A 24,382-nucleotide genomic window follows, 5' to 3' on the forward strand; every position below is an offset into this window, starting at 1 on the left:
TCGGTATATTTTAGGGTACTGTAGGCTGTGACTTTATTTGAGGACTTGTTTTAAAGGTGAAGCCTTATTCTGAACATTGTGCATCTGTCAGCATTGTCTCCTTTGATGCCTTAAGTTTTGCTCTTCCATTAGCAGCAAATCCGACCGCGAAGTGTTTGAAGTTTTCTACCTTCCCTTGGCTCCCCCTGACCACAGCTGATAGGCATGTTCTCTCCTCTAATGAAAGGTACGTACCTGATGTATTTCAGGTGTTTTGGCTTTTGGTATTGATATTTATAACCATGAAGTCTGAGAGTTATTACTGTACATTTTCATCAGGAAAAAAGATACTGAGTGGCTGTGATAGGTAGCAGTGGGAATATATGAATGATTTTCAGTATTTCAAAAAACAAGCCAGAAAATTCCTATTTGCCTTGAATCAGGCTTCACATCGTTTCTTTTCTATGCTTAGAATCCTGTGCACTCCTTGGTGATGTGAGTCATCTCTTATCAACCAGATTGGTGGCCATTGCTTAGGCCCTTGGTGAATAAAAATGGAGAAATTAAACATAAATGCAGTCTTTTTAGTAGACAATGTATTTCAAAACGTGGACTCTGTTAGGAGAAGGTTGGGGACCACTGATCTGATCTGATGTATTGGATTTTATTTGATCATCACCCCCAAAAGTAGAGAGCCAATATCTAGAAGTTTGGAGATTGTTTTAATGTCTAGTTTCACTTTTTGCTGAAACGTAATTTCAGTGACTGCCACATCAAATGAGTTGTCTGCCCTTTTTTGGTGAGAATGTGAAAAATAAAGACCAACTTCTAGAGTTAGGGCCCAATACAGGGGGATGCTATTAAATGGCTTTGGATGATGGCCGTTTTTACTGATGGGCATCAGTAAATTCTCTTGGAATAACATATTGAAGAGGTAGCATGCCCACGGGGATGGGGCAGGGGTGGTGTTGATCTGTCACTTCTGAGTCGGTCGCTAAGGAGGAGGTACGGTCTCCATTGGGCGCCTGTGGGTGGTGAACTGTGGGTGGACTGAAGCTGGGCTGAGAGCAGGTTTGGTTTCTTGGAGTGAGAGGTGAACGACTGTGACATCCCTAGGAGGGCACATATTTCAGAGAAGTTCAGAGGTGTCCTCTCCGTGAGATAAGAGAAGAGTACCAGCTTCATTTCCCTCGAGTAGGGAAGAGCAGTAAGGAATCTAATTTCTGGAATTTAACTCTGTACTTAGTATGATCTCCTCTGCCTTATTTCCTGATTCATTTAGCAGATTTCATTGATCTCATTTCATGGCATTGTGATAGCCTTTGGGTATACAGTGGTGGATACTGTGTAGTCCCTGCTCTTGAGGAGGGTCTAGTGGGGCTACGAAGTCAACAGGCAGTTTCGTAGCACAGGTTATGGGCACATGAAAGAACACACCTACCCCAGGGTTGTTCGTTGATTAGGGAGGAGATTTGGGAAGGCTTCCCAGGGCAAGGTGTCTTGGCTGAGACCTGAAGGACTGTGAATAGGTTACTTAGAATCTGGTATAGGTAAATTCTTTTCAAAAATAAATAATACTGTATTTTGTATATTTTGTAGCTCTTTAAGAAGTAGTAACCACACTTTAATCTGGAACACCTGTGAACTGTTGAAAGACGTTATCATGCAAGATTTTCCTGCTGAGATTTTCCTTCAAAGGCCAAAAATTGTTCAGGTGCGTTTCCTCTGTAATAGGTTTAGATTTTGAAACAGGGAAATTTTTGCAATGAAACACATTTTGCAAAGTAGGAGTCCTTGGGAAGGAAATTTGCACTACCATAGTTAAATAATGAAGTATTTGGTTATTTAGACCACTTACTCTCTAACTTACTTAGATAGTGGTTATTCTCCTGATAGGAAGTAGTCTCATTTGACACATGCAGTCCAGTGACGACCTTGAACTTAACCATTTATGGATCACTTGGGGAGACTAGACCTGGGAAACTGAGGTTGGGCAACAGTGACCAATCTTAATAGTTAGAATTGCATCACTTTGGGTATCTGGGTGTTTAAGGCACGGTGCTGGATGCTGTGGAAATATGGCAGAGGTGAGCAATGTAGGTGGATTCTTTGCAATGCAGTTTATTGCATACGTGTATAGCAGAGAGACTGGGTCCCGGGCTGGGTTTGTGGTGTGTCCACGGCATCTGGTAAGGCTTGGTACCCTTGCTCTGCAATCACGGGGCTGAGATGGGTGCCAGTGAGTGGCAGCTATTACTTCATACTGTCCCAGCTATGAGTGATAGCAGAGGGAAAGCTGTAAATTATCAAAACATGCAAAATGATTTAGCTCTTTGAGATGTAAGAGGCTTCTTGTGGTTTTTAAAAAGTACTGTGTAACTTAATGTCCTGAATGGGGAATTATTCCCGTGTTCTTCACGATAGGTACTCAACTAACAGTTCAGATATGAGAAACGCTGACTGTTGTATTTAAATTTTATCTTACTTTGACCCATCTTCCTGCATTATGCCAAGTCATTTTTGCCTGTTTCTGTTTCTTATGTTTTATAAATATTTGCACCTTATCTTAATTCCTTTGACTGTTCATTTAACCTCACTTAAGCTCCACATCCTTCTTTGAAAGTCGAGCACTTTGTTCCCTCGATAATTTTTATAGCTCTTCTTTATTGCAGAGCCTTTTATCTCTGTTGAAACTGGCCTTTGGAGGAGATGGAAAACATCGCCTGGCATTGCAGTCAGTGTCCTGCTTGCAGCAGCTGTGCACGTATTTAAGAAACAGACTTAACTTTCACCGAGATCCAAGTTTTTTCTCTAGTAAACAAGGTATTATGTTTGTATATTCCTTGGTCACTGGTGGTATTTGTAGATTCTTCCAAGAACTCCCCATTATATTTACTGTCAGGGTTATTGTGTATACATTTTCACAACATAAATTCCCCATTCCTAAATGTAATCAAATTATCATCTTTGAAAACAAACTGTATGAATGACAGAAGCACTCATGATCCCATCCTCTTTTTTTTTGATAAGAGACATTTGCAAGGTGTTTTTCTCCCACATATGCTGAGTGTTGTTGGGAGCTAAGGACCAGGATTCTGAGCGCAGCTATTCATGTGGGACTTTGGGCATTTTAGCAAGTTATATGTTGTGTTAAGAAATTGTTTGGTTTGAAAAATACCGATTTGTATTTTATGAAAACTATTTTTATGCAACTTGTGATGTAGGCAGCTATTATGTGCTAGCAGTGCCAGACTTCTCAGGGAAGAAGCACCACCTAATGGCCAAGTAGAGCACTAGGCTGGCCTCGTCAAACCAGCATTTACAGTTTAGGACTTCTGTGCACTTATATAATGCAATATATATTGAAAGTCGAATATTAAATTGTAGTGATTTGTCATCATGCTTCATAGTTAAGCCCTGTTTTGTTGAGAGTTTCACTGATCCCTGTGCTACTTGAATATTTATCCTTTATGTTAGCTTTATTATAGACCTCAGGGGGCATGGGGTTTTCTCATTAACATTCTTGAGAGCTTGTGAGTACCCCATATTTCATCAGAAAAAGAGTTATAATGTGGGTAAAAATAGTGGATAAATCAGAAGATTTATTCGTGTATTAAATAAATATTTATTTATCACCTACTCCGTGCCAACCGATACTCTAAGGGGTATAACACTGAACAAAACAGATAAGGTTCCCGCCTTTATGAGCTTGTATTGTAGAAGGTTGGGACAGGTAGTAAACAAACAAGTTTTTAGATATGAAGTGCTCAAAGGGAATAAGAAGGGTGATGTGACAGAATGTGACTGGGGATGTGGCTTTCTCGGATAGGATGGTCAGGGAAGGTATCTGACAGGAGGCAAGCTGAAGGGTGAGAAGGAACCTCCGCTTGAAAAGCGGCAGGAAGAGTACTCCAGGAAGGTCAGAGGCCTCAGCCCTGAGGGCCACACGCTTGAGGAACGAAAATCAGGCTGGTGTGGGTGGAGCGTAGTAAGTGGGCTGGGGGTACAGAGAGGGGAATGGGGTGAGGTCAGAGAGGTGGCCCGGGGCCAGGGTGCAGTGGCTCTGGCAGACCTTTGTAAGGATTTGATCAGTATATTCCCAGTATTGTGCGACCCTCACCAACATGTTTCCAAACCTTTGTCGTCATCCTAAGTGGAAGCTCTGTAACCATTAAGCGGCTCTCTCCATTTCCCTTTCCCTCTGCAGCCCCTGATAATCTCTCGTCTATTTTCTGTCTAGGTCCCTAGACTGAGAGCGGGATTGTACAGTATTTATCTGGCTTATCTCACTTAGTGTAATGTTTTCAAAGTTCACCTATGTTGTAGCACGTGTCAGAACTTCATTTTTACGGCCGAATGACATTCCACTGTATGTACACACCACATTATATTTATGTATTCATCTGTTGGTAGACGTGGGGCTTGTTCCCACCTTTTGACTGTTACGAGTGATGCTGCGGTGAACGCTGGCATATCCGTTCGAGCCTCTGCTTTCGATTCTTTGGGTGTATACCAGAGCAGAACCGCTGGGCCATACGTTGATTCTACGTTTAGCTTTCTGAGGGACCGTCAAACGTGTCCCACGGCGGCTGCGCCGTTTGACATTCCCACTAGCAGCGTATGAGGCTTCCAGTTTCGCCACAGCCTCGCCAAAACTTGTTTCTTTTTCTTTCTTTTTTGTTAACGGTAATCCTCCTAGTAGGTGTGAGGTGGTATGTCATTGTGATTTTGATTTGTATTTCCCTAATGACTAGTGACTCTCTAGTGACTTTTCATGTGTTAACTGGCTATTCGTATATCTTTGGAGAAATGTCTAAGTTTTTTGCCCGTTGTTAAATTGGGATGGTTGACTTCTTGTTTTTGTTGAGTTTTGGGAGTTATTTATATATCCTGGATACTAAAACCTTATCAGGTATATGATTTGCAGATATTTTCTCCCGTTCTTTAGGTTGTTACTTTCTTTTTTTTTTTTGAAGATCTATTTATTATTTATTTATTTTATTTATTTTTGGGTGCGTCGGGTCTTCATCGCGGCACACACGGGATCTTCGTTGAGGCATGCGGGATATTTTGTTGTGGCGTGCAGGCTTCTCTTTAGTTGTGGCATGCAGGTTTTCTCTCCTCTAGCGGTGGCGTGCAGGTTTTCTCTCTCTAGCAGTGGTGCGTGGGCGCCAGGGCCCGTGGGCTCTGTAGTTTGCAGCATGCATGCTCTCTAGTTGAGGCGCGTGAGCTCAGTAGTCGTGGTGTGTGGGCTTAGTTGCCCTGCGGCATGTGGAGTCTTAGCTTCTGGACTAGGGGTCGAACCTGCGTCCCCTGCATTATAAGGCAGATTCTTTACCACTGGGCCACCAGGGTCCCGGTTGTTACTTTCTTGTTAATGTCCTTTGATGCATGAAAGTTTTAAACTTTGTTGAAGTCCAATTTATCTCTGTTTTCTTTGGTTGGTTGTGTTTTTGGTGTCATATGTAAAAATTCATTGCCAAATCCAAGGTCATGATGACCCACCCCTATGTTTTCTGCTGAGAGCTTTACGGTTTTAACTCATATTTAGGTTGTCGATCCATTTTGAATTAATTTTTGCACAAGGTTTGAGGTAGGGTCTCTGGGAGGGTTTTAAGCGGGAGAGTGCATGATTCGGTCTCTAATGTTGTAAGTGAACAGTGTTGGCTAAAAGGTTCCGTGTAATCAGGTCAATTAGACATGAACCTAAGTGTGCTAAGGGAGTATTGCAGAAAAGGTTGACTTTTACTTTTACCTCATAGAAGCATTTCTACTGTCTTAATTTTGTTATTTTTTTTCCTGAAGAATGACAAGAACTACATAATCAGTAACCTGTCTCTACCAAGGAATAATTTTATTCTTTTTTTTTCCCCCCAGATACAGTTTCCCAAAATTCTTCTCTGTCTTATTGTCATGAAGCAAGAGTCACTCATCATTCCCAGAATCCTTCTCCAGGAAGCAGCAGCCCTCGGCCTTCTGTGGTGGGACGCACAGGCCAGCGACCCAGAGGAGATGGCCAGGATTGGGACGCCGTGTCTTCCAGGTGACTGTAGGAAAGCCAGGTTAACTTGTGTGTGTGTTTCAGTTTTAGAGGGAGATTGTTGTTTTGCTGTTGTTTTGCTCTTTAGTCTTTTCTTTTGAAACATTAACACAGGTATTGGCCTTGTGTTAAACCAGTGACTTTCATACGTTTTTGACCATGACCCCCAGTAAGAAACAAGTATTATACTGCAACTCGGTACTCAGTACACAGACATATACTCTGTGTATGTGTGCGTGTGCATCTGTGTGTGTCCACTGAAAAAATGTTCACAAAATTGTTCTCTCATTCTGTGTTACACAGTGCATTTCTGTTTCATCAAAAAAATGGTGATTCTGACCCACTGAATTGTTTTTAGCAGCCACAAATGGAGTGTTATCTAGTTTAAAAGCATAGTTTTAAATGCTATATACTTTTTGATAACATTTTAAGCCCATTTTTGTAAGTTTAATCATAATTTAAATGCATTGGTGTTTACTATTAAAGGGAATGATTGGAGAATCTATAAAACAAAGTCCCCTTCAAGGTGCACAGTTACGGTATTTTATTCGTTGGTGTAAAGAAAGATATTTATATATCTAGTTTTCTTAAAGGGATTGGCGTGGTATTTGTGTGTTACCTCATTAGGCTCCAAGCATCTTAAAACATCTTTGTTTTTCATTTATTTATTTTATTTTTATTTATTTTTGGCTGCATTGGGTCTTCATTGCTGTGTGCGGGCTTTCTCTAGTTGCGGCGAGCAGGGGCTACTTTTTGTTTGTGGTGTGCAGGCTTCTCGTCGCGGTGGCTTCTCTTGTTCTGGAGCACGGGCTCTAGGTGCGTGGTCTTCAGTAGTTGTGGCTCGCGGGCTCTAGAGCGCAGGCTCAGTAGCTGTGGCGCATGGGCTTCGTTGCTCGCGGCATGTGGGATCTTCCCGGACCAGGGCTGGAACCCGTTTCCCCTGCGTTGGCAGGCGGATTCTTAACCACTGCGCCACCAGAGAAGCTCTTAAAAAGCTCTTTTTAAGTCTTTTCTTTAGTGTCATTCTGCTAAATGCTCGGTGAGACCAGCACTTGTCTGTTGGCTTGATTATTTTCTTGTGACGTGGGTACTGCTGCTCCAGGCTAACACTGACTCAGGCTTGCTGTGTGTTTGGTGTTACGTCAAGTGCTTCATGTGCTTTGCCTCCTGTGGTAGTCCTCGTAACAGTCCTGTAATAGAATTGGTATTATTATCATCATTTATAGAAAAGCCTGAGGTTTGGGGAGGCTGGGAGCCAAGCCCCAGTTTATACAGTTGGTGAAGAGGGGGGCAGGGGTGTGGGCAGTACATGGTCCGGGAGCCTGTGCTCCTCGTCCTTACCGGGTGGCTGCTGTCGATCAGGTGTGGTTTTTCTCTTTACCTCATTCTCTGAGCTATATCTAGTGTGCTACATGCTTGTAGATTTTCACTCCTGAGTGAACGTCCTCCTGGGCCCTTTCAGAGTTTGAGAGAAGCCCAGCTCATTTCCATATTTTGGGATGCTTGGTATATTGGAATTGAAGAAATGACAAAATGTATTAAAATTGGGGAGTTTTACACGTTCAGTAGTGTTAGTGCATCTCTGTGATTCAGCTTCAGTTGTGCATAACATCAAAAGTCAACATTTTGAGGTGCTTTGTAAATGGGAAGTTCAAGCCTTTCTATAGCACTTTTATCCCCACCCCACTCCTTTACACCCAAGGTAATTTTTTTTATAAAGTAAGCCAAGAAGGGATGTTCCATTTTGGGGTACATTTCCAAAATCATATGATGTCGACTGTACTAAATAAAGTAATCCATTTCTCATCATGTTTTTCTGGCATTTTCTAGCATTCTTCAGTTGCTAACATTGGCTTACTTAGAACATTTGGTGAAAATCACAGAAAATCTAGGAAACCGTACGAACTATTTAGTTTTGCCTTTATAAGTTACGGAAGAACTTTGCTATGAATCTGTTTGCTTTCCTTTAGAAATGGATGGGTTATCAGTGTTCATGTTGATCGCTGCTATAGGAATGTTGACACGTTTGGAGAACATCAGTTTGAAAAGCAACATATAAAAAAAGCATTCTTGGTTTCACTTACAATTTTGAGCCATCTTTATGGAATTTAATCTCATAAATTTGTCAAGGTTTCTGTAAATCTGACCAGAATTGTTTCATGGAGCAATATAATTGTGCACGGTATGAGTCTCCTAATATTCCAGGCAGCAGCTCTGCAGTAAATCTGCTTGTGGGCTGTTTCCATACTCAAGGTTTATTATTATCCTTGTCTACTTTACAGTGGAAGTAGTAGTCACGCTCATGTCAACTCAAGGGTCTCCATCCCTTCCCCTTTGGACATGGTGCACCTGGACCTGCCAGAGCTGGAGGCTGAGGACACGCTAGAGCTGCAGTTCCAGCAGCTGAGCCTGCCCCAGCTCTGCGTCTCCATCCTGGAGTGTGCCGTTCCTCTCTTAAGAACAGGTTGGTTGTGCTTGAAGTCAGTAGTTCCTTTTGTATACTTTGTGTTTGTTTTGTCTATTTTCTAGGACTCTAATTTTTCTCGTTTTTGCTTTCTATCTGTCTTCGGACCTTTAAAATCTGGATTTACTTATCTTTTGGGGTACAAATTCCTAAGAACTTAGTAAGGTCTTTATTATCCCTTAATTAAACGTGGATGCCATGGAGCGCTTTTCAGATAAGAGTATCCCCTTCCATTGCTGGCCTTTTATTGCACAGACTTCCATTTGTGTGTGGCTATTTTAAAGGTAAGCACTGAAAAAACAATGCAACTGGAGTAAGTTAGAGAAGATGGATTGGCATGAATAGACCAGAATAAAAAACTCTTTGGCTTTTGCTCTTTAGAAATTTTTTGAGTTGCTTTCAGTCGTTCACTCCTCCTACTTGGTTTTTACTTGAGCTATGAAACATGTTAAAAACCGTAACAGACCCAACACTGGATTTGTACCTTTGCAGTAATTTCTTTTTCTTAAAAAACAAAACAAAACTCAGAAAACCCAAACGTTCTGGAGTTACATTTTCTCTCATGTGCTGGGTAAGTTTGCAAAGATGTACTGTAGTGTACACTGGGATGTCGTTGTGATTTTAGTGGAGAGTGATAAGAAGGATAACAATGTGGCCAGTGTCCAACAGAGCCTAGTAATCATACAAGTTACCACACATTGAGTACCTGCTGTGCTCGGCTACCGGATGTGGTCTTGTGCACATTATTTTATGCACTCCTCACACCAACCCATTTTATACATCCCTTAGTGGTAATTACTGCTTTTCTCCCTGTTTTACAATGAGGGAGCTGAGGTTTAGAGTGCTTTAGAAACTTATCCAAAGTCAAACAGTGAAGAACAGAGGCTTGAACTACGGTTCTGAGACCAAAGTGCATGCATTTTGCAAGGTGAAGAAAGGTTTGGAATAAATAATGATTTTTATTCTCTAAATATATACATTTTAAGTAGTTGATAAACTTGTCAAAATACAAGATAAACAGGTTTTGCTTTTTTTCGTTTATACTGGCTGAGTAAAAAATCTGTCCCATGCTGATGGTTCTTTAAGTCCTATGACTATTCTTTGCCTGCTTGGAAGTGATAGGGAAGAAGGCCGGAGGTAGGTGTATATTTGGGAACATGAACAATTTTTTTTTATTCTGAAGAAAACTCTATACCTTAACTTCTCACTGACTGAAGAATTCTGCTTCCAGGAGTGAGGAATACATATTAATTCATGTACTAATAATGTGACATGAAGGAAGATCTGAACTTTGGCATCATCAAGTGTATATGTTTGTCTGCATGGTGTACTGAGGAGAACAGTTTTAGATTTAATGATTTTGCATTTAACCTTTTCTTAATTTGCTGTAAAAAGTCAGATTGATAATTATAGAGCTGTATCATGGTACATAAAATTTTCTAAATGTTCTCTTGCCCTTTTGTGGGAAATTATTGCATAATTTGCATTTGTTCAGTGTCGTAAGAGATTTCTAAGAGAATTTGCTCCAGCTGTTCTCATGAAACAATTAATCTAGACCCTTATGATCTGGTAGTTTGTTTTACTTTTATTCATTAGAAATTGACCTTTGGTATGTGGGACAGGAAAGTCTTGATTGAACATTCACCTTACTTAGAATTATGGGTGGTGGAATTCCTTTGTTATTCTATCTCTGTGGAGAAGGGAGATTGCTCAGGTGGGTGTGACTCTGACAGCACAGTTTCCTCCCGAATGTTTTTAGAGTTTAAGGTGAGTGTAGGTTTCCCAGGCAACTCCTGTGTAGGAAACTACTAATTCATGACAAGGCTTAAACCTTCTAGTCCTAAGTGGGAAATTTATTAGACTGCATCTTCTCAACTAAACCTGTGCTTTGTCACCTATTACATGTAACATGGATGGTCTCTGAATCTGAAAAGTTATTTTGATCTATCTCACAGTACTTTTAGTTAGATTATTGTTATACTCTTCCTGAGTATCTTTCCCACTTAAGAGCACATTTGATTTTTTGTAGTTAAATAGAGTTATGATTGAAACAGAAGTCTAATGGTGATTGTATATTGTGACTTCCCTATTCGTCTCTTTTAAACAATTCTAAAAACATCAAAAAATAAAAAGAGAAATAGGAACTTGGGGGCATTAGCTAACCAGAGGATTGAGCAATATGATGTTCAGCTTTATTTGAATTAACTTTATTTTTCTTCTCTCTCTCTCCTATTTGTATTCCTAGGTAGTAGACAGATGATAATAAGAGTTCTGGAATTGCTTGCAGAGGATATGGTACTTATTGGTGAAGCGATTTCAGCAGATATCTGGGATGACAGCAGTCTTTTTGCTATAGATATGGTGAGAATCAAGGTTTTCCTTGGGATGTGGGTAATAATATTAGTATTTTATTTTATATTGGTCCTTTTAAGCTGGTTTCATTGTCTCATTAGTCTTTGAAAACTTTCTTTGTTTTAGACACAACAGATCCCAGGCTTATTTTGTGCATAGTCTGGAATAGGCCATTTCTCCAGAGATTCTGGTTACTTTTAATGCGGGAAATGTATATCAAGACCAAAAACAGGCCATTAGGGCTGCTTGTAGTTACAGTGATATCATTCTTTCCCTTCAGTAATAGAACCTAGGAAATCTGTATTTTAAAAAAACTCATGAATTCAGACTCTGCTACTTCTGAACTTCAACTTGTATTTCTTTGCTTGGACTTTATTGTCCTTCATAGATTCTTAGCAACATCAACATAATTGCTTATTAGTTTTAACCTTCAGCATAAAGTAAGTGATTTCACAGTAGCAGTATTAGTATCACTGTGGTCAATAACTAATAAAGTTCAGGATTTTCTTGCAGTTCTTTTTGACTTAGACTAAATCTCACTAAGTATATAAAGTCAAAATTCTGTGCCTTAAAGTCACTCAAAAGAATTATTTTCTCTGTTACCAATTCAGTATACAGTTAGATTTTTGTTTCAATTTGTTTTCATTTTTGGGAATTGTTTTCTCTTCATAAAAATGTAACTCAGGGGTGTCTCCCTGCCATCCTGTTTTCTAGTTTATTTTTTACATTTTTCTTTTAGTTTTTGCAAATGTAAGAAAATAAGTACGTAGATTCTTATTCCCCTTCTCACATCTTACATAAAAGGTGGTATATCATATACAGTTTCATACCTTGTTTTTACAACGTAAGAGTAAATCCTGTATAGTAATTAGACTTATTGTTGTGACCATTATGTATAGAAATACTGAGTCACTATGTTGTGTAAGTCAATTATTCTTCAAAAACAAGCAAAGAAACGAACTCAGAGAAAAAAAAGATCAGACTTGTGATTAACAGAGGTGGGAAGTAGGGAGAGGGGGAATTGAATGAAGGTGATCAAAGGTACAGATTTTCAGTTTTAAGATGAATAAATACTAGGATGTAATGCACAACTGCTGTGTGTTATGTATGAAAGTTGCTAAGAGAGTGAATCCTGAGGGTCTCATCACAAGGAAAGGAAACTGTTTTTCTATCTCTCTAATTTTGTTTCTATGTGAGATGATGGATGTTCACCAAACTTAATGTGGTCATCATTTCATGATGTATGTAAGTCAAATCATTAAGCTCTGCACTTTAAACTTATACAGTGCTATATGTCAACTATATCTCAATAAAACTGGAAGAGAAAATAATGCATCCTGGATAGATGGATGGATGTAAACATAGGCATGGAGATTATTCTGTGTTCATATGTGAAGATCTTCATTCTTTTTTACAGGCTGCGACTGCTTCACTGTGTATTTATTCACTCAATAAACATATTGATAGACATAATTGCTAACAAAAATGTGAAATGAGTAATGTGCATTTTTTAAAATTAATTAATTTATTTTTGGCTGCGTTGGGTTTTTGTTGCCGTGCACGGGCTTTCTCTAGTTGTGGTGATCGGGGGCTACTCTTCGTTGCATTGTGTGGGCTTCTCATTGCGGTGGCTTCTCTTGTTGCAGAGCACGGGCTCTGTGGTGTGCAGGCTTCAGTAGTTGTGGCACATGGGCTTCAGTAGTTGTGGTTCGCGGGCTCTAGAGTGCAGGCTCAGTAGTTGTGGCGCACGGGCTTAGTTGCTCCATGGCATGTGGGATCTTCCCGGACCAGGGCTTGAACCTGTGTCCCCTGCATTGGCAGGCGGATTCTTAACCCCTGTGCTACCAGGGAAACCCTCCCCCAATTTTTTTTATTTACACAAATCTTTTGAAAAGAAACACAACTGAAACATTTTACAGTAGGTGTAATATATTGTTTCAAGTCCTACAATTTATTTATAAAATAGGGATAATAGTTCTTATCTTAGTTTTTCGTTCGTCCTTAAGGTTATCACATTATTCTGTAGTACTTTTAGAAGGTTTTCACATATTGAAGGTTTTCAACAAGTGAGTTTTCCTTGAGAAGTGTGAAGAATGTTTTATCAGTTGCTTCTTAAAATAGCTCAAGTTTCTTGGCCAGAACATTTATCTGTAAAAGTTAGTCATTCATTTTTAACTTTTGGCTGCTGATCTTTTATGATTCAATGAATTATTTTTACTTTAAAGGTTAAATCTGTTGTGCAAGTGCCAATTGGTATGTTAGAAATGTTAAATAGTACTGCTGGAAATTATATTTGACTTATTTAAAAGAATAAATGCTTCCTAGGAAAAATCTCATCCCTTTGGGCTATATATTAATAGAAGCAGACAATTAAGTAGAATTCCTTAATGTCCCTACTTTTGTGAGGTTTACACAGAAGGCAGAAGCATATTTTTGTCGTGTCGTTAAAGGAACGAAGTAATAAATGTTGACCAATTCAGTAATTAAATGCATGTAGATATGTAATCAATTCTCTAGATCTTTCCAAATAGTGCTAATAGCATTCACGTCTGGAATTCCATAACTCAGTTTATGTAAGCATAGTCAAAGAAATTTTTTCTCCATAAATTGAATATTTTTATTTCAGTCGAAATAAATAAAAGAAAAAATATTTTCACTGAAATTATATTTTGTTAAAATAAAAAAATTTTTTGGTAAGCACTTGTAAAAGTTAGGATGACCTGAAGTATGTCATCCTTTTTTTGCCTACCTATGAAATTAAGTTTGTTTTTTCCTTATTCACATGGTAAGTTAGGTTCACGGGAGTAAGGAAGGCTCTTTTCCTCATGCCAGATAACCCCAGACTCTTGGGGCTGTTTTCTGTTCGTTTTTTGCCTTTCTTCTATCTGTCACTGCTGTCACTCAGTGTCACGAAAAGCAGTGTTTTCTCCTTCTTTATGACTCATTCCTTCTAAATTCCCATCTGACCTGCTGTGAGCTGGTAACTTAGATTTCCAGGCATGTTGGAAGAATTGCTGGTTGAAGTTCAAGTGAAGTGGAGAGGATTATGAAAGTTTCTAGAGAGAAGGGCTTGGTATCCAGTAAGGGCTCAAGAAGGGGAATTGAACCAGGTTGTGAATTTATAATTGGCTGAGTGGAATCTCTAATTAGCATATGCTTTTCCTGCTACTGCCGCCAGTCCAGAGACAGGTGTTTTAGTTCACCAAACATTCTTTGATTGCTCATTATATGCTAGTGATAAAAGGAATACTTCCTGCCGTATCAGTAAACAAAGGATGTCACAGTCATCAGTGATTGCAGCCATCTCCGATGGTGAGCTGGTGAGCCGTGAGGAAACTCAGGAAGGAAAAGAATACCTGCCATCTAGCAGCCATCAGACTGCAATGATTTCAGTGAGCTCAGACTCTTGCATCTTCCTGTGCACAGAAAAGCGCTAAATTCCTTAACTTGAGATATCTGGTTTTCTTTAATTAACAGTAATCTTTTGACATTCAGACTCCCTGCCCTTTGTTACAAAACTCCCATGTATCCTGGCTCCCCACCTCGCCTCCACGGAGCAGTTCTCTCAGGGTTACTTGAGATGCGGCCTCCTGGCCTTGAAGTCCTAAAAATTCCTGCTGAATAAAACATAACTCTCAGCTTTTAGGTTGTGAATAATTTTTTAGTCAACCCTGGGCCCTGGGGGTGCAAGATGAATAAGCAGCAATTCTTTTCACTCTTGTGGGAATTAGATAAAAAATTGACTGTATTCCCCATGCTGTACATTTCATCCCCATGACTCATTTATTTTGAAATTTGCAGTTTGTACCTCTTAATCTCTCTCACCTATTTCACTCATTCCCCCCCCCCTTCCCCTCTGGCAGCTACCTGTTCGTTCTCTGTGTCTATGAGTCTGTTTCTGTTTTGAAGTTTGTTCATTTGTTTTTTAGATTCCAAATATAAGTGAAATCATATGTTTTTTGTCTTTATCTGCCTTATTTCACTTAGCATAATACTTTCTGGGTCAGTCCATCTGTGTTGTCACAACTGGCAATATTTCATTCTTTTTTATGGCTGATTAATATTCCATTGTATGTATATGTGTGTATGTGTTTGTGTACATATGTGCCACATCTTCTTTATCCATTTGTCTGTCGATGGTCACTTAGGTTGTTTCCATATCTTGGCTGTTGTAAATAGAGCTGCTCTAAACGTTGGGGGGCACGTCTCTTTGAGTTGGTGTTTTCATTTTTTTTGGATATAAACCCAGGAGTGGAATTGTTGGATTATACAGTAATTCTTGTTTTAGTTTTTTGAGGAATCTCCATGCTTTTTTCTATGGCAGCTGCATCGATTTACATTCTCACCAACAGTGTACAGGGGATCCCTTTTCTCCACATCCTTGTCAACATTTGTATTAGTGGTCTTTTTGTTGATAGCCATTCTGATAGGTGTGAGGTGATATCTCACTGTTGTTCTGATTTGCATTTCTCTGACTAGTAATGTTGAGTATCTTCTCATGTGCCAAGGGTGCTTTGAAAACACTCCCAGCCGAGAATCTCAGGGAGGGCTTTGTGTAAATCGTGGCTGAGCTGAGTTTAAATTACGAATACGATTCGGCTAAGAAAGTAAAGGTAGGGCTTTTTGTCTGGCGGAGGGGAAGAGAATGATGGGGAGGAATGAATAGTGCTGATTGGTGGTCAAGGCTAGGGCTATTGGGAGGAGTGCAAGCAACCAGAGCATAAAACGTGAGATGGATGTGGTGGGAGAGAGGCTGGAGGGTTCAGGTGGGGTCTGCTCACAGAAGGCTTTTGACGTGCTGCTGAGTGGTTTGGCTGTCATTCTGCAGGCAGGATGAGCTTGCTCTTAAACATGGAAGTGCCTGGTGAGACTTGCATGCAGAACAGTAATTGGCTGCCTTGTAGAAGGGGAGTGGGGAGTGTGAGGCTGGGAGCATATGGGGGAGAGTCACTTATTTCAGATGCTTTACAGAATCCAAAACCTGTTTTATATTGTGCAGATAGTGGAGATATTGTGTTTGCACTATAAATTCTGTTTTATTGGGAATATTTAGAATATTTTGTTCATCTGATATTTTAAGTCTGTAATTTTGTAAAAGCTTTGACTATCCTCTGAAAACTGGCTCTTTTTTTTTTTTTCTGCATCAACTACTTTACAGCTGTTTAAATATCTTTAGCCCAGCAAATTAAAACTGTGGACCAGATAGTATTGTTTTAAAATCCTTTCTTTTCTTAAAACATTAAAAATAAAACACTGGGCTTCCCTGGTGGTGCAGTGGTTGAGAGTCCGCCTGCTGATGCAGGGGATGCAGGTTCGTGCCCCGGTCCGGGAAGATCCCACATGCCGTGGAGCGGCTGGGCCCGTGAGCCATGGCTGCTGAGCCCGCGCATCCGGAGCCTGTGCTCCGCAACGGGAGAGGCCACAACAGTGAGAGGCCCGCGTACTGCAAAAACAAAACAAAACAAAACAAAAAAACCACTTTTTTTTTTTTGGCTTGGAAGAAGTGTTGGAAATAGTAAAAGCTGCAAGACTGATTCTTATAGTATTTAATACTTCCTTTTTATACTATTTTGAGAAGTATGTCAATTCATCATTAGAATTAGCAAGGTTATTTGAAACAATTTCACAAGTAAATAGATTTTTAGAAAAAGCCTTGCAATACTGAGGTCTTAAATGTGTTCATTGATTTAAATTGTAAATTGTCAAACTTAGTCTTGAATAACAGAGATATGTTGTTTGTAGATGTAGAAAAGTATTTTAATGGAGAAGCACTGGGTGAAAAATTGCCTGTCCATGTAATAAGACTGTCACTGTGTTTCTAATTTGTTTTCTCTAGACCAGTGGTTATTAATATAAGTGCTATTAAAATTTTCTATTTTAATTTTGTAAGGGTGGCCCTACGTTTGGTTGAAATTTTTAACTTTTAGTTTTATTTCCGTGGGCTCAAAGAACATAGTCTTAAATATACATTGACCATTTTTTGCGATTAAGTAAATGGCTAGTTTTAGTCAGTGTTCCTTGGAAACTCGAGGAGTTGTAGTCTTTGAAATGTTCAAAGTTTATATCTGTTTAATTTATTAATTAAGGTAAAAAAGACTGAGTTAAAACCTTTAAATCCAACTTCAGGTTTTGCCTCATATTTATGTTATTCAGACCACAATGACTCATTCATGTTGGGTCTTTACTCTCTATTATGCACTTCATCAATAGACAATTACCTAATTTATCTAATTTTTTTTGTTCTGAATTATTGATTATTTATATTTCATACATTTTTGTTCATATTTCACTACACTAGTTTTTCTTTGAATTTTTGAATTTTATTTTATGTGTTTTTTTATACAGCAGGTCCTTATTAGTCATCAGTTTTATACACATCAGTGTATACATGTCAATCCCAATCTCCCAGTTCATCCCACCACCACCCCCACCCTGCCACTTCCCCCCTTGGTGTCCATACGTTTGTTCTCTACATCTGTGTCTCTATTTCTGCCCTGCAAACTGGTTCATCTGTACCATTTTTCTAGGTTCCACATATATGTGCTAACATACGATATTTGTTTTTCTCTTTCTGACTTACTTCACTCTGTATGACAGTCTCTAGATCCATCCACGTCTCTACAAATGACCCAATTTCGTTCCTTTTTATGGCTGAGTAATATTCCATTGTATGTATGTGCCACATCTTCTTTATGCATTCGTCTGTCGATGGGCATTCAGGTTGCTTCCATGTCCTGGCTATTGTAAATAGTGCTGCAATGCACATTGGGGTACATGACTCTTTGAATTCTGGTTTTCTCAGGGTATATGCCCAGTAGTGGGATTTCTGGGTCGTATGGTAGTTCTAATTTTAGTTTTTTAAGGGACCTCCATACTGTTCTCCATAGTGGCTGTATCAATTTACATTCCCACCAACAGTGCAAGAGGGTTCCCTTTTCTCCACACCCTCTCCAGCATTTATTGTTTGTAGATTTTTTGATGATGCCCATTCTCACTGGTGTGAGGTGTTACCTCATTGTAGTTTTGATTTGCATTTCCCTAATAATTAGTGACGTTGAGCATCCTTTCATGTGTTTCTTGGCAATCTGTATATCTTCTCTGGAGAAATGTCTGTTTAGGTCTTCTGCCCGTTTTTGGATTGGGTTGTTTGTTTGTTTTATATTGAGCTACTTGAGCTGTTTATATATTTTGGAGATTAATCCTTTGTCTGTTGATTCGTTTGCAAATATTTTCTCCCATTCTGAGGGTTGTCTTTTCGTCTTGTTCGTAGTTTTCTTTGCTTTGCAAAAGCTTTTAAGTTTCATTAGGTCTTGTTTGTTTATTTTTGTTTTTATTTCCATTTCTCTAGGAGGTGGATCAAAAAGGATCTTGTTGTGATTTATGTCAAAGAGTGTTCTTCCTATGTTTTCCTCTAAGACTTTTGTAGTGTACAGCCTTACATTTAGGTCTTTAATCCTTTTGAGTTTATTTTTGTGTATGGTGTTAGGGAGTGTTCTAATTTCATTCTTTTACATGCAGCTGTCCAGTTTTCCCAGCACCACTTCTTGAAGAGACTGTCTTTTCTCTATTTTATATCCTTGCCTCCTTTGTCATAGATTAGTTGACCATAGGTGCATGGGTTTATCTCTGGGCTTTCTCTCCTGTACCATTTATCTATATTTCTGTTTTTGTGCCAGTACCCTATTGTCTTGATTACTGTAGCTTTGTAGTATAGTCTGAAGTCAGAGAGTCTGATTCCTCCAGCTCCGTTTTTCTTTCTCAAGATTGCTTTGGCTATTCGGGATCTTTTGTGTTTCCATACAAATTGTGAAATTTTTTGTTCTAGTTCTGTGAAAAATGCCATTGGTAGTTTGATAGGGATTGCACTGAATTTGTAGATTGCTTTTGGTAGTGTAGTCATTTTCACAATGTTGATTCTTCCAATCCAAGAACGTGGTATATCTCTCCATCTGTGTTGTCTTTGGTTTCTTTCATCAATGTCTTATAGTTCTCTGAGTACAATCTTTTACCTCCTTAGATAGGCTTATTCCTAGGTGTTTTATTCTTTTTTTTTTGCAGTGGTGAATGGGATTGTTTCCTTAATTTAGCTTTCACATTTTTCATCATTAGTATAGGAATGCAAGAGATTTCTGTGCATTAATTTTGTATCCTGCAACTTTACCAAATTCGTTGATTAGCTCTAGTAGTTTTCTGGTAGCATCTTTAGGATTCTCTATGTATAGTATCATGTAATCTGCAAACAGTGACAGTTTTACTTCTTCTTTTCCAATTTGTATTCCTTTTATTTATTTTTCTTCTCTGATTGCTGTGGCTAGGACTTCCAAAACTATGTTGAATAATAGTGGTGAGAGTGGACATCCTTGTCTTATTCCTGATCTTCAAAGAAATGCTTTCAGTTTTTCACCATTGAGGATGATGTCTGCTGTGGGTTTGTTGTATATGTTCTTTATTTTGTTGAGGTAGGTTCCCTCCATGCCCCCTTTCTGGAGAGTTTTCATCATAAATGGGTGTTGATTTTGTCAGAAGTTTTTTCTACATCTATTGAGATGATCATATTGTTTTTATTCTTCAGTTTGTTAATATGGTGTATCACATTGATTGATTTACATATATTGAAGAATCCTTGCATCCCTGGGATAAATCCCACTTGATCATGGTGTATGATCCTTTTAATGTGTTGTTGGATTCTGTTTGCTAGTATTTTGTTGAGGATTTTTGCATCTATATTCATCAGTGCTATTGGTCTGTAACTTTCTTTTTTTGTAGTATCTTTGTCTGGTTTGGGTATCAGGGTGATGGTGGCCTCATAGAAAGAGTTTGGGAGTGTTCCTTCCTCTGCAATTTTTTGGAAGAGTTTGAGAAGGATGGGTGTTAGCTCTTCTCTAAATGTTTGATAGAATTCACCTGTGAAGCCATCTGGTCCTGGACTTTTTGTTTGTTGGAAGATTTTTAATCACAGTTTCGATTTCATTACTTATGATTGGTCTGTTCATATTTTCTATTTCTTCCTGTTTAGTCTTGGAAGGTTATTACCTTTCTAAGAATTTGTCCATTTCTTCCAGGTTGTCCATTTTATTGGGATAGAGGTGCTTGTAGTAGTCTCTTAGGATGCTTTGTATTTTTGCGGTGTCTGTTGTAACGTCTCCTTTTTCATTTCTAATATTATTGATTTGAGTCCTCTCCGTCTTTTTCTTGATGAGTCTGGCTAAAGGTTTATCAATTTTGTTTATCTTCTCAAAGAACCAGCTTTTAGTTTTATTGATCTTTGCTATTGTTTTCTTTGTTTCTATTTCGTTTATTTCTGCTCTGATCTTTAAGATTTCTTTCCTTCTACTACGTTTGGGTTTTGTTTGTACTTCTTTCTCTAGTTCCTTTAGGTGTAAGGTTAGATTGTTTATTTGAGATTTTTCTCACTAATTTTTAACCTTTTATGTACAAAGATAATGTCTTTTTTGTATGTGTAGATTATTTTTGATTTTTACTTCAGTATGAAATCATATTTCACTTACAGGGAAATTTAACCTTTTTTAGTACAGTTATTATACTTGGTCTTCATGCAGAAGTTTTGCTATCTCTTTTGTTTCCTTTTTTTTTTTACTCTATAGATTATTTTATCTTCCTTTTACTTCTGTAGTGATTTGGAAAGTATCATAGTTTTAATGTTATTTGTGTTTATCTTTAAATTTTTCAAATGATCCATGTAAGTAACAAAAAAATGTTTACTCCTTTATATAATTTTTAAAATTTTGTAAAATATACATAACATAAAATTTACCATTTAACTCTTTTTGCGTGTATAATTCAGTGGCATTAGGCACATTCACATTGTTGTACAATTGTCACCATTATCTGTCTCCAAAACTTTTTCATCATCTCAGAGTGAAACTCCACACCCACTAAACAATAGCTCCCCACTCTCCTCTTCCCCCAGTCCCTGATAACCACTATTCTACCTTCTTTCTTTATGAATTTGTATATTTTAGGTGCCTCATATAAGAGGAATCATACAGTACTTGTCTTTTTGTATCTGGCTTATTTTACTTTACATAATGTTTTCAAGAGTCATCTTGTTGTAGCATGTGTCAAAATGTCATTCCCTTTTAAGGCTGAATATTTCATTGTATATATACCATCTACTGCATATTGTTTATCCATTCATATGTTGATAGACACATCTCTACCTTTTGGCTGTTGTGAATAATGTTGCTCTGAACATTGACGTACAAATAAGTGTTTGAAATCCCTGCTTTCGATTCTTCTGGCCATATACTCAGAAGTGACATTGCTGGATCATATGGTAATTCTGTGTTTAATGTTTTGAGGAACTGCCATACTATTTCCACAGTGACTGAACCTTTTACATTTCCACCAGCAATGCACAGGTGCTCCAGTTTCTCCACATCCTCGTCAACATTTGTTATTTCCTATTATTTTTGATAATGTCCATCCTAATGGATGTGAAGTGTATCTATTGTGGCTTTGATACTTTATGTAACTTTTATAGGCCCCATGTCTTTTAGTTTTATTTCGTGTTTATTTATCCTTGAATTAAAAAATTTCTGACATACATTATATTTTTGTCTTTAGTTTACAGGTAATTTCTCATTTTAATTTTCATAAATTTTCCATGGAAAGTTGAGCGTGAGAACCCCAGTGCTTTTTTTGTTCTACCCTTTTTCTGATACTGTCCTTTCAGCAGCTAGTTTATAGGGTTATGTCAACATATCTAGGATATATTTTAGTCTATGTTGTTATGACTTGCCAGTTAGTCTACTGTATTTTAGTTTTCATGTTTTATGCATACCTTTCAATTTAAAAGATATAACTTCTATTTAAGTAGTAAGGTATCTAGAAATTTATGATGGTGGAACATTTGCTCTGAAACAACCTTATTACCTGAAGAGAGATTATACAATTTAATATTTCATTGTTTTTTAATTATTTGACTTCCCCTGTTTCATTTCTTTAGTAACTTTGGGATCACTTTGAGGGCAGGGATCATGTCTCTTGAACTAATGCATTTTCCCCCATATACCTGCCACTGTGTTAAGCATACACTAAGTCCAATAAATATTGGATGAGAGATTTACATGCAGTGTTCAAAGTTGGAACAATTAAGCACTAGAAACTAGGAGGAACTAATGGATCATTAAGTTTTTGTATTTTGTTTATTTTTATTTATTATTAGTTAGAATTCATATTAAATACTTAAAAATTGTTAGCTTTTTAAAAAATTTAGGTATACTTATCATTCTTTCCTATCGTTAAAAGTATCTTGGCATGTATTGGTTATTCTTATAGGGAGGAATACATTTATATTATTTAATGATAACATTTTATATTGTTCTCCATGATATTTCTATATTGGCCCCTAAAATTGATTGTTTTCTTCTGTTTTGTGTTTAAATGTTTGCAGAAAAAGAAACTGCTCATGGTGTTGGGGTCCCTTGGAGACAGCATGTGCTACCATAAAAGCAACATCAGTTTGGAACAACCAGAGGCGGTGCTGGTGCACCACAGGATGGCCTTTGTCAGCATTTCGCTGTTTGCAGTCCGACTGCTGCAGACACTTCTCCCTGTTGAAAAGGTAAGGCAGGTAGCGTGGCTTTGTTGTAGTTTACTGGGTGTTACAATCACTGTCCTGTTGTAAATTCCTTCTGATCATTTCATGGTGTACAAAGGTTATATTGGAAATGCAGAAATTGAGAAATGGCTAACATTTTTTATTAGTTTTGACAAATAAATTGATAGAAAAAAATACTAATTTTTTAAGATAACTTTTAAAAACTGTGGTGTAATATGTTGAGAAAGGTGCACAGTTCAGTGCATTTTTACTAAGTGAATATATCTGTGTTTAGAAAGTGACCACCCCCCAAAACATGAAGTAGAACATGACCAGTCTTTCAAGGCCGCTTCCTGTCGCTTAACCTCTCCTCTCCCCACCCCTGCAAGCTAAACTCCTTTCTGACTTCTGTCACCATAGAGGGGTTTTTCTGTTTTTGAGCTTTATATAAATAGATGTATAAAGTATGTAATTGCTCAAGATTTTTTTTTTTTTTTTTTTTTTCGGTACACGGGTCTCTCACTGTTGTGACCTCTCCCGTTGTGGAGCACGGGCTCCCGACATGCAGGCTCAGCGGCCATGGCTCACGGGCCCAGCCGCTCTGCGGCACATGGGATCCTCCCGGACTGGGGCATGAACCCGTGTCCCCTGCATCGGCAGGCGGACTCTCAACCACTATGCCACCAGGGAAGCCCAAGATTTTTTTTTTTTTTTTGAGTTTCATTTTTGTTGTTGCTTGTAGCAGTTGTTTGTTAATTTTTATTGCAAAATACTATTCCATTATGTGACTGTATGTTAAAGGTGATTTTAATAGGTGTAAATACTTCTTTTAAATCATCTTATTGACTGTACTTTAAAGTGGAGGTTATATCTCTGAATTTGAACGTTGGTGGTAAAAATATCTCAAATGACTCATGCAAGTGTTGTGTAGTGAACTTATTGCAAAAAGAAAGGTGTAGCATCGTGCTTAACTGAAGGTATGGGAAAAATTACTGCAGCTAAAGAACCATTTCCTGTGCCTTTTGTTGTCCTTTGTTATAGCCACTTGCCCTTTTGCTCCGTAGAATTCTGCAGAGCATGTAGTCTAAACTCCATTTTTTTTTTTTTTTTGCGGTACGCAGGCCTCTCACTGTTGTGGCCTCTTCTGTTGCGGAGCACAGGCTCCGGACACGCAGGCTCAGCGGCCATGGCTCATGGGCCCAGCCGCTCCTCGGTATGTGGGATCTTCCCGGACCGGGGCACGAACCCGCGTCCCCTGCATCGGCAGGCGGACTCTCAACCACTGCGCCACCAGGGAAGCCCTAAACTCCAGTTTTTAATAACACATATGCAATATATGCAAAATAGTATCAGGTCATCTGGAAAAATAAGAATAGAACATTAAATTTTAAATATAGTATTTTCCTTTAGGGGAAATAACATTTCTGTTAATTTTAATTTTTTTTTTTTTTTTTTTTGCGGTACATGGGCCTCTCACTGTTGTGGCCTCTCCCGTTGCGGAGCACAGGCTCCAGACGCGCAGGCTCAGCGGCCATGGCTCATGGGCCCAGCCGCTCCACGGCATGTGGGATCTTCCCAGACTGGGGCACGAACCCGTGTCCCCTGCATCGGCAGGCGGACTCTCAACCACTGCACCACCAGGGAAGCCCTTATTTTAATTTTTAACTTTTTTATTAATTGTTATGTTTCTGAATAACACTGTGTTAAAGAGTGATAATTTTCCAAGGCATAAACATTATAAATTGAAGTATTTCAGTCATATAAGACTGGTATTGCATTTAAAATATAGGTGTCTCAACTTTACATGATAATGTTATATAACTGAAAAATTAGTAGTGCTACAATAACTTGTTACTAAGTATTACAAATGATCAATCTATGTATAGGTTGAGGTATTTTTGGAAAAGTTACTTGTCAGTTGTACCGTAGAGCTTATTTATTGCTTTTTTGATTATAGAGTTTTTTTCATCTATATGCTTATTTG

At 38.4% G+C, this 24,382-nt stretch overlaps 1 protein-coding gene across 2 annotated transcripts in view; it reads left to right on the forward strand.

Moving 5' to 3' along the window:
• RTTN (rotatin) overlaps nucleotides 1-24,382 on the forward strand; it is a 138,194-nt gene that overhangs the window by 5,682 nt on the left and 108,130 nt on the right. Inside the window, exons 5-11 of one of the 2 annotated variants that reach the window (XM_060121308.1) lie at nucleotides 133-226; nucleotides 1,579-1,693; nucleotides 2,652-2,802; nucleotides 5,857-6,022; nucleotides 8,302-8,483; nucleotides 10,729-10,844; nucleotides 22,252-22,422. In XM_060121308.1, coding sequence (XP_059977291.1) covers nucleotides 133-226; nucleotides 1,579-1,693; nucleotides 2,652-2,802; nucleotides 5,857-6,022; nucleotides 8,302-8,483; nucleotides 10,729-10,844; nucleotides 22,252-22,422 — 995 coding nt within the window. The remainder of the gene's footprint in view (nucleotides 1-132; nucleotides 227-1,578; nucleotides 1,694-2,651; nucleotides 2,803-5,856; nucleotides 6,023-8,301; nucleotides 8,484-10,728; nucleotides 10,845-22,251; nucleotides 22,423-24,382) is intronic. The other variant, XM_060121309.1, reaches the window with a different exon arrangement.

Source organism: Lagenorhynchus albirostris, chromosome 14 (genome assembly GCF_949774975.1).
Source record: "Lagenorhynchus albirostris chromosome 14, mLagAlb1.1, whole genome shotgun sequence".
NCBI lineage: Eukaryota > Metazoa > Chordata > Mammalia > Artiodactyla > Delphinidae > Lagenorhynchus > Lagenorhynchus albirostris.